This window comes from Poecilia latipinna, unplaced genomic scaffold, assembly GCF_001443285.1.
Source record: "Poecilia latipinna isolate Pla-1442-1.1 unplaced genomic scaffold, P_latipinna-1.0 Scaffold327, whole genome shotgun sequence".
NCBI lineage: Eukaryota > Metazoa > Chordata > Actinopteri > Cyprinodontiformes > Poeciliidae > Poecilia > Poecilia latipinna.
The window spans coordinates 150,610-159,880 of NW_015112943.1; the positions used below are offsets into that span (position 1 = coordinate 150,610).

At 34.3% G+C, this 9,271-nt stretch overlaps 3 protein-coding genes across 11 annotated transcripts in view; 1 reads left to right on the top strand and 2 right to left on the bottom strand.

Moving 5' to 3' along the window:
* Nucleotides 1–181: 181 nt before the first annotated feature.
* Nucleotides 182–3,701, bottom strand: lysmd1 (LysM, putative peptidoglycan-binding, domain containing 1). 3 transcript variants are annotated; one of them, XM_015035176.1, is made up of 4 exons: nucleotides 3,610–3,701; nucleotides 3,139–3,306; nucleotides 2,245–2,522; nucleotides 182–1,886 (listed from the first exon to the last, which is right to left on the bottom strand). In XM_015035176.1, exons 1-4 carry the CDS (start codon nucleotides 3,622–3,624, stop codon nucleotides 1,703–1,705), a joined length of 645 nt encoding a protein of 214 aa, XP_014890662.1. In that variant the 5' UTR covers nucleotides 3,625–3,701; the 3' UTR covers nucleotides 182–1,702. The 3 variants fall into 3 exon arrangements, with proteins under 3 accessions (XP_014890662.1, XP_014890665.1, XP_014890663.1); XM_015035179.1 differs by having other exon boundaries at nucleotides 3,139–3,207; nucleotides 3,610–3,696; XM_015035177.1 differs by lacking the exon at nucleotides 3,610–3,701 and having other exon boundaries at nucleotides 3,139–3,339.
* On the top strand, nucleotides 3,253–7,176 carry scnm1 (sodium channel modifier 1). Of its 5 annotated transcripts, XM_015035173.1 has the most exons (9): nucleotides 3,279–3,357; nucleotides 3,677–3,750; nucleotides 4,249–4,319; nucleotides 4,404–4,492; nucleotides 5,150–5,244; nucleotides 6,017–6,117; nucleotides 6,207–6,340; nucleotides 6,444–6,537; nucleotides 6,655–7,176. In XM_015035173.1, exons 2-9 carry the CDS (start codon nucleotides 3,724–3,726, stop codon nucleotides 6,761–6,763), a joined length of 720 nt encoding a protein of 239 aa, XP_014890659.1. In that variant the 5' UTR covers nucleotides 3,279–3,357; nucleotides 3,677–3,723; the 3' UTR covers nucleotides 6,764–7,176. The 5 variants fall into 5 exon arrangements, with proteins under 5 accessions (XP_014890658.1, XP_014890661.1, XP_014890659.1 ...); XM_015035172.1 differs by lacking the exon at nucleotides 3,677–3,750 and having other exon boundaries at nucleotides 3,253–3,335; nucleotides 6,655–7,172; XM_015035175.1 differs by lacking the exon at nucleotides 3,677–3,750 and having other exon boundaries at nucleotides 3,276–3,357; nucleotides 6,655–7,172.
* Nucleotides 7,177–8,724: 1,548 nt separating this feature from the next.
* tmod4 (tropomodulin 4 (muscle)) overlaps nucleotides 8,725–9,271 on the bottom strand; it is a 19,598-nt gene continuing 19,051 nt past the window's right edge. For 2 of the 3 annotated variants that reach the window (XM_015035169.1, XM_015035170.1), the window contains exon 10: nucleotides 8,926–8,948. In XM_015035169.1, coding sequence (XP_014890655.1) covers nucleotides 8,926–8,948 — 23 coding nt within the window. Of the gene's footprint in view, nucleotides 8,949–9,271 lie in introns of all 3 variants that reach the window. The other variant, XM_015035168.1, reaches the window with a different exon arrangement.

The window sequence follows — 9,271 nt, forward strand, 5'->3', positions numbered from 1 at the left end:
TAGCTTTTAGAGAACATATCTGATGAAGTCAAAAGTCAGGGAAATGATATTTCAATTGTACAATGTACACCGGGGGAACACATCCTGTGTAAGTAAAGCACATGAAAAACAACTTGAACGTCAACAGATTTAAACTGTTATCAGTGGTCCAAAATATTGTTGTTCTATATTTGAGACTGTATTTTTTTTTTTTTTTTACTGAGACCTAAGGGCTGTGTACAATTGTGTAAGAAAAATGAAACAGCAGTTGAAGAGTCCTACAAAAATGGATGGAGATGCCACTGTGCTGCAACACCGCCATCTGGTGGTTAACCTGTGATTCTACAGCAACAGTGCACTGCTTACTGAAATATGGAAATGGACATACAAGTAAAAAAGGGAAATAACCTCATAACAATTACAGGAACAGTTATTTGTATTGCTGCCATTGACTATACAAACAACATTTGATAAAACTGGAAAATTGACAATGGGAAAGTATTCACCCCTACTGACATTTTTCACCTATCATAATGTTACAACAATCTTGTCATGAAGTCTTTGGTTATAGATACACACAAAGTTGTACTCAGTGACTAAGTGAATGATTTGCTTTCAAAATGTTTCAAAAAATGAAAAGTATGCCATATATTTGTATGCAGGACCCCTGACTCAATACTTTTTATAAACATTTCTTTGCTGGAGAATTTTTTTTTTTCCTTCCACAGCTAGATCCTGCTTCCCATCAACTCCGATTTATGTCAGAGAAAAACATCCCCTCAGAATGATACTGCCACACATGCATGCTCGCCTGAACCAGATGGTCAATTAAGGGGTATTGCAACATCTCTGTAGGTTTGCCTTTGTGGTATTAATGGTATTAATTGATATATTGAAGAGTGGCCAGTGAGATATGCAAACCCTGTGATATTGCTTTATTGTCAAATTCTTATTGAAAGCTTGTGAACTACTTTGTGTTGGCCTATAACCTAAAATCATGATAAAAAAAATAAGTTTGCATTTGAAACATGATAAAAAGTGAAAAAAGTTCAAGATGTATTCATACTTTTGTAAGGAACTGTCTCTTCTGGCTATGTGAAGTTTTTCATTTTTGTAATAGGTAAAATTTCACAGAAGCACCAAAACTGTAAATGTTCCAGTAATGCAGGATTAAATATTAGTTTATTAAACATTGAATCACATAAAATAACAAAATGAAAAACAAAGTCCTAGCAAATAATAAAAGACGCTGTTAAAAATAGCCTAAAAACATATTTCTGTGTTTTGTCTCTTTTTTTGTGTTACCAACATACAATGTCAACCTGTTTGTGCTCTTATTGCTACAGTGAATGAGTATTTGCATTCCCTGGGTAAATGATAAGGAGTGGGAAATGCTACGTTTCCATATGCAGACATATGACTGAACCATCATGTGACAAAATCCTCATGTCCCTATTCTCTGTAGGAACAAGCCAAACAGATACAGACAAAAATACTTTTCATACAAACTGCAGTTTCCCACAAATAAATATGTGCAATTTTTACAACATTTCTACAACAAATTTTAGTTAATGACTAAGTAAAAGGGTTTTCAAATTTTACAAAGCAGCACTATTAGTAGAGATCTTTCACCTTTCTTTAATGTCTTGACCTGCAGTCTAGTCCCTTCACTATGTGTCTCTAGTGTTTTTTAATCATCAGAAAGACATTAAAGAAAATTATGTCACAGTTCAAAGATCTCATCTTCCCTTTCTTTCAGCTTCTTGGTGAGCTTAGTGGTAGTGAGGGGGACTGCCACAAGTTGGGCTTGCTGCTGAAATCTTGATGATGAAATAACACTCTGTGACCTTGTTAACGGACGCCAGTCTGAAGTTGTGCTTGAGCAAGCGGCTTCTAGGGCTGCAACACTGTAAAAAAAGATAAAAAGAAACAGATGAAAGGAAAAGCTGAAATGAATCAATGATATATACTTTGGGAAAGACTTTATACATATTCTCAAAGTCTAACTGTTAAAAGTATCTGGTAATGCACATTACCAGATACCACACACACGCAATCATTGCAACATCACCTTAGCCAACATATATAATTAACATCTGCTAATTTATGATTAATGTAAAAGTTCAATATTGACAAAATAAATGGTAGTTCTACGGTACGTGAATGGAAATGTGCCTTTTTGATGAGATTAAAATAAAATTTGTTTTGAGTAAATGGGGACACTTTAAAACAGTTATGGTATAAAGACGTGGTAACCAAAAGTACCGTTTCTCTGCATCTTTGCATCCTCTGGCTGCAGCCTCCTTAGACTGGCTGATCGAGTTATCCAGTCTTTTCAAAAAATCTCCAGGAGTAAGGTCTGATGCAGGTTCTCTATAATCCTCTGTATCACAGTTTGCCTTTCCTTCTTTATGGTCTTCCTCAGACGAATCTACCCCATTGCTGTGGTCATTCAAGTCTGATAGGACTGGGATTGACAAGGATTTCTTCAGGTATATTGAGTCGTTGGTATACAGTCTGTTTGCTCTTTTGATTAGCTCGACCTGGAAAATATATTTTCTTTGTCAGGCTTGAAGATATTTATCACATTTAATCAAAGCTTACAGGTGCATCACAATAGATTAGAATATTAATTTATTTCAGTAATTCAGTTCAAACAGTGAAATTCATATAATTATGATTATATAAAAATATAAAATATGTCAAATGTTTATATTCAATCGTTCAAATAATAAAAATTCAAAAATAATTTTCTCAGAAAAAATAATGCACATCCATATTTTATCCAGCATATGCACTTAAGGCCTTTTTTTTTTTTTTTTTTTTTACAAAAGCTTTCAGCTTATTAGCATTATTAGGTCTCTGCATTACTCCATATATTCTCAGTAATGTTTAAGTCAGTTTGAGTTTGCTGGAGAATCAGTAATACTATGTCTATTAAACAAACAATTATTACAAGACAGGGTAGCCAGGTTTCAAGTCATGCTGGAAAACGTATCCATAAAGTTTGTATTTTAGAAAAACATAACTTTACAGTGGTATTTTGTTAGGTAATAAAATGCACCTGTACAGGTTTTTAAAGTGCTGGGTGATGCATTGTGTTTTCCAAAATACAGAAGGCAAAGTTTCATTCTTGTTTTAACAGTATATAATACTTACAGTCACGCCATACTTTAAAGCCAGACCCTGAAGTGTCTCCCCTGGTTTAACTGTGTGTTCAATGAGTTTCTGGCGAACCGGAGAAAGCGAAGAGCGAGTTAAGCTGCCATACGATCTTGTTCGGCTTCCGCGAAGCAGGCCGCCTCCCCCGAATGGCAACGACGGTCGCTCCCCGGACATATTCCAGAAACATATGGGTTGGTAGCAGCCAGAATGGAGGTAGAATACAGTTCCCAGTGAACTTTACATTTGGTAATCTCATAAGAGAGCGGGTTTCTTTCAACTAGAACGTATGCTCAAATGTTAAACTGGCAGTTTAATAAACCAGGTTAGCTAAACTGCCAACTTAATCTACGTTAAACCGTTTCTGTTTTGTAAAACCTGTTACGATATCAAAGAACAAAAGTTGCTAAATCTACCTAGCAACCATATATAGTTTATATTAAAACATTAGTTAAATGCAAAGCTTACCTGCCTATATAACATTTGAAAAGTTGCTCTGAACCCGTAAGAAACAATATTTATCTATCTCACGCAGGCAGCAGCTGTGTGTTGCCATGGCTGCCGTGTTGAGTGATTGGTCACATGATTCGTCACAAACGCTGCATTCAAGTCAGTTGGAATATTGTTTTGAGTTCGTACACGCTTAAAAACATACTAATAATAATAAAAAGCAGGCACTGAATAATATTTGCATTTTTGTATCTGAACTGTCTATTGTAATTTAATATATTAATGTGTTGTAATTAAAAGTTACTCAAATGTTAGTAAACGTTACTCAAATGTTACTAGATTTTTACCCATTTGACAATTTGTTTGCGAACGCATCACGGCTATCGGAAGTAGCTTATTAGCTAATCTGTTTTGAAACCTGTTTTTAGATTATTGCTCTATTTATAATGTCGTTTAAAAGAGAAGGAGATGATAAAAGTCAGCTCAATATTCTGAAGGTAACAGCTCATTTAACACGATTTTCCCTGTGGTAAGATTATAATGTAACTGACGTTAAATGTTAAAGTTAGCATCCTTCTACTAACCACAGTGTATTGGTTGTATGACGAGCAGCTTAAAATATTTGTTGATATCCAAATTTATTAAAACGTTTTCCAGAAACGTCGTGTGGCAGACCTTTTGTCTAATTTTATTCCGGAAGATGAAGCGGCTCTTATGAAAAATGGAAGGTAAGTTATGCCTTAAAACGCGTTTGTAACTAAAATCTAGTGGATTCAAATTGGTAAAGTAACAGCTGTCTGTTTGATTTCTAGATACACTTGTCTTGTATGCTCCTACCGTCCCGTGTTTGATACGGTAGACATGCTGACAGTTCACAGGCAAGGAAAGAAGCATCTAGAAGGTGAGGATTCCCAAACAAAAATTCACTTTAGGGAGCAATGTTTTCACTCCTTTTCGAAAACGGATTTGAGATTTTTTTTTATTTATTTATTTTATGATCAGCATATTAACTTGTCAAGTTTTTATGCTGTGGGATAATAAAAATAATATACATTTCCTAACGTTTTTAATTCCCATCGTCCAAAACCTTAGGACAGCAAAAATGTGCAATATGCTCTATGTTTATATTGCAAAAAGAAAATGTGCAGTCCTTCTTTTATATCAATGATCCTATTGGTACTTTACATGAGCCAGTCAGCCATCAAGAAATGGATTCCTTTGACACCTAGAAATTTTGCCCATAAAGGTTTTAAACAGTCAGTATCAAGCTCTCACCAGAAACAAGTCCAACATTATGATTAAATAAACATTTAACTGAGTCTCTATTACATTGTTGATAAATGAAAAATACCTTCGTATGATATTTTGATAGTCAGTGATAGTCAAGATAAATTTCAACTTATTTAATCAGAAATCAGTTTATTAAAGCTAGTCTTAATGAATAGCTTTTTTTTCATTTTATTTATACCGATATAATGAATAGTAAATGTCAATGTTATTGTAATTCATTATATTGATTAGTTAGAAAGCTGTATTTGTTTTCCTGGTGCATTTTCAGGATTGAAAGCATTCTACGGCAAGAAAGCAAAGCTGAAGAATGAAATATCGAAAAGACAACATGAAAACTATATCCAGTCTGAAGAAAGACAACAGGTTGGTGGTTTTCTCCATGTTCACTCTGTTCTGTGTTCACCACTCAGGCATAGCATTTTGACTTAATGCTGTTTGGGTCCTCCTTTAACAGACATAGGGTTAAATGGGGACTTTGGGTTAATGATTCTTGTGAATGCTCTTTAACAGTTTGTGAAGGATACATAATCTACCTGAATGCAACAATTTAAGTTTTCCAAAAAGATTAGAGCTCTAAAACTTAACTTTGAAACTATGACATTTTTATAGCATTTTTCTCAGTTTCACATGCTGTTGTTGTTTTTGAATGACAAGCATACCTACTGTTGCTGAAAAAAACATGCAACTATAAATTGTGTCACATTGTTAAAATAATCATAAGAATATGCAAAGCATTTTATTTATGTTATTTACTCTAGGCTTAGCAGTTAAACTCCAGGGAATTAATTTTGAATATAATTACCGTGGGACATATGAAGATGTGTGGGAAATCTGTAGGCAGTAGTCAGATTTACCAGAGGGCAAATGAATCATCATCAAAAACATCATGAACTCAATGAGCTGTCTTTGACTAACACTTTTAAATCATGTTGTTTTGTGTGAAATGTGTTACGTGGTATCACTGGGAATGTCTTCTGACTCTGACAAATTGAACCCTGCCATACATTTTAAAGCAGTTTGATGCCTGAATGTTGCATGCCAGCAGATTATTTACCAGAATAGTTGCTTCAGTGAGCTCATAGCAGCATTTGAGAGAGAATGTAATTTAATAAAAAGAGTTCTGTTGTACTTTCAGGAACCCTCCAGTTCAGCCCCTTTACTGGTACAAACACAGAAGCTCACCCATCATGCTTTACTAAAGACTGTCCCGTATAACAGCTGCCACAGAAAAACCAGGTGTGTCTGTGTGATGTGCAGTCTCCTTTTATTTTATTCTCACAAAGAATAGCTCAATTTAAACTATAGCTTATGTCATTCTTTCCAAGTACAAAACCTGAAAGAAGATCTATGAGTACTGGCTCAGGTCCCAGTGGAAACCTACACTGCAAATCTCCATCTGCATCCTGTAAAACTGAAGTTTCAGAAATATCAGCAAGCAACCATCATGACTCTATTGCAGGTAAAGTCTCTCACTGGAAATTAATGTGCTAATTTTGTTTCATTTCTGAAGTTATTCATTTTTCTTTCTTTTTTTTTTCATGATGAATCATCATCATTATTAGTCAAAACAGAAGACCAGGCTGCATTAACACAAGTTGCAGAACCTCTAACAGCACAGAGGAGAAGGGAAATGGAGCACTATCTCAAACTGAAAAGGTTAAAAACATTTTTTTCTTATTTCCTCTAATTGTTGGAACCAAAGCAAAGCAGCAGAGTGATTGTCATTTATTTCATAATGTGTTGTTTGTTTTTTTTGTTTTTTTCTCTTTTAAGTGATGGGTGGGTGCAAGATCGTAACGGCCAGTGGGTCAAAGATGAGAATGTGGAGTTTGACTCAGATGAGGAAGAACCTGCACCTCTTGTTCCCTTATCTACAAGCTAGTGTCACAACAAAGAGCTGTGAGATGCCCCTTATTGTACCACAGTGGTACGCTTGAGCAACAATTCTGTTTTGAAGAACTCAATTCCCATCAGTGAGGACATTATGAAACTAACGAAACAATTTTCTGGTCTTCCATCAGAGTGTTTTGCTTTTGTTTTCTGATTCTTTAACGTCCTTTTTTCAGATCCGCTGTAGTGGGCTGTTTAAGCAACTATGTTGTCTTTGTTTTCCTTTTGAACCTTTATGACTGCAGTGTCTTGCTTGACAAGTTGTTGCAACTCACCAGCACCGCCTGCATGTCAACAGACATGTTTTGTGGGCCGTAACCTGCTGGTGTGAAATAAAGTCACAAGAAACGGGAAGAAAACAGTGTTGCAAATGTTTGCGCAAGATAAATTCCAAATAACTTTTAACATTTCTATTATGTTTCTTTAATACATATTACTCTCATCTACTTTTACTTTGGGTGTTTACAGCAATATATCAGGTATGCATTTTAGGCTTCTTCCTAACAGGTTTCAAGTCACAAGTCCACCCGTGCATTAAGAATGTCAGTTCTGTTTAGCAATAACAGCCGTTCTGTCACTGACCCTTCAAGCATTTTCATGGTTTAAAAACTACAGAATATGCAGCATTTTTCTTCCTCTGTTTAACTCTGTGGCTTTCCAAATGCACAAAAGTTATTTCTACTTCACTTGCTGAACATTATTGAATAGTAATACTATTACTTCTACTAAAATGGCATTCAACAAGCACATGCATAAAGTCAAATGATTGTGAATTAGCTTAAAAATGTAAACTTGCTGGATCCATACAGGAATCGACAATGGATAACTTAAGAGTTCAGGAGCAAAATGATCAAATTTAATTGCTCAAAGAACTTTAAATCTACTCAATTGTCATATTGTAAGTGTAATCTATGCTAAACCATTCTAGTATTTCACCCAGCCGTTATCATGTCTGTTTTCAAAGTTTGAGATCCGAGTTGTAGACATTTCCACTTTCACACTTAGTATTTAGATTATTTTCTAAATGTTAATTCTCTAATACCTAATTCTGTTGTCTGCATGATTTTTAGAGCTAAATTTGATTAGTTTAATACATTTGAATTACATTTTGTTTCATTGGGGTCAATATGTCTTAGTTTGATTCACTGTTCATTTTCTTCCCCAATAATCGTCTTTATTAACACAGAAATGAAAATTTATTAGGATCAGTAAAACTTTAAGTTTAATCATTTCCAGAAATACTTGTATAGGTTTCCATGAGGAGCATGCTACTCACAACAATACTGTGTCAAAATCATAACAAGCCAGATGTGACGCCTGGTCTCATTTGTACAAAGACAAACAAAAAATGTTTTAAAGAAATAAAAAAAGTAGTTGGCATAAGGATCTGAAGTGGTTGAAATCCTCAGGTTAGCAGCTGCTTCTGTTTGTAGACGGCTGGATTCACAAAAGTGCAGCTCTCTTAAAGTCGGTTCTTATATTTGGAACAATGTAGCCCAAGCTCAGCGGGCTAATTTCTGTTTTGCATCAGGGTCAAGAAAGGGAGGGCACAGGGTATAAAAAGCTCTGGTGTTTGGGAAAAGTCAGTGGATCAGGGAAAAATTCAAATAATTTGATGTGATTAATTTGTTCTTAAATTTCAGTAATATTTTGAAGTTATATATTTTTGCCATTCAGAGAATGTGATCCTAAGAAACATTTTGTGACTCATAGAAATAGATTCACCATAATTTCCATATGTGCAAAAGTATGTAGAAGAAACAAAATTAAACTTGCCAGAGATCTAGAAAAAAATAGTCCAATAGATATTTTTTTTATTGAAAATATTTACAGTTTCCCTCCTCACAAAAGATTTAGCACCACAAAAGTGAAAAAGTTTCCATGAATCAAATAAATTTCTGTGATGATGATGTTGGTGATGAACAAATTAAATCTCAAAAAAGACACAGCACATTTGATCACATCATTTTATAATGAATTCAGCAGTAAATGAAATGAAATGGTTAAGCAGGGAGGTTGGACATGGTTCAGATTAATTTGGGATGATTGGTTAATCTCTTTCACACCCTTGATAGAGAAAGCTGTCACATCGCTGTCATCAGACATCAGAGTCTTTTCAGGCTCTGAAGGACTTAAGTGTTTCTCCTGTTTGCTTCATCTCAGTCTCTGTTGGCGAACTGTAAAGCAAAGAGATCTTAGTCACATTTTCACTCTGTTGCAGTTGCTCCAACAAAAGCGATTTTCTTTTCAAAATGGGAAATGTAGTTCTGACAAAAAGTTTAATCAAAATCATTATTTCTATTAGATTTTTTTTGTCTTCTGTTCACTAATTTAAATTAATTAGAACGAAATGAATATACAACAAGTATGATTGTGTTACAGAGTTTTTGTTAGTTTTTTTTTTTTTTTTTTTTTTTTTTTTTTTTTTTTTTTTTTATTTTTAAAATAAAAAAAAAAAATAAAAGGGTAANAATATAAAAAAATTTTNAAAAAGTCCCTT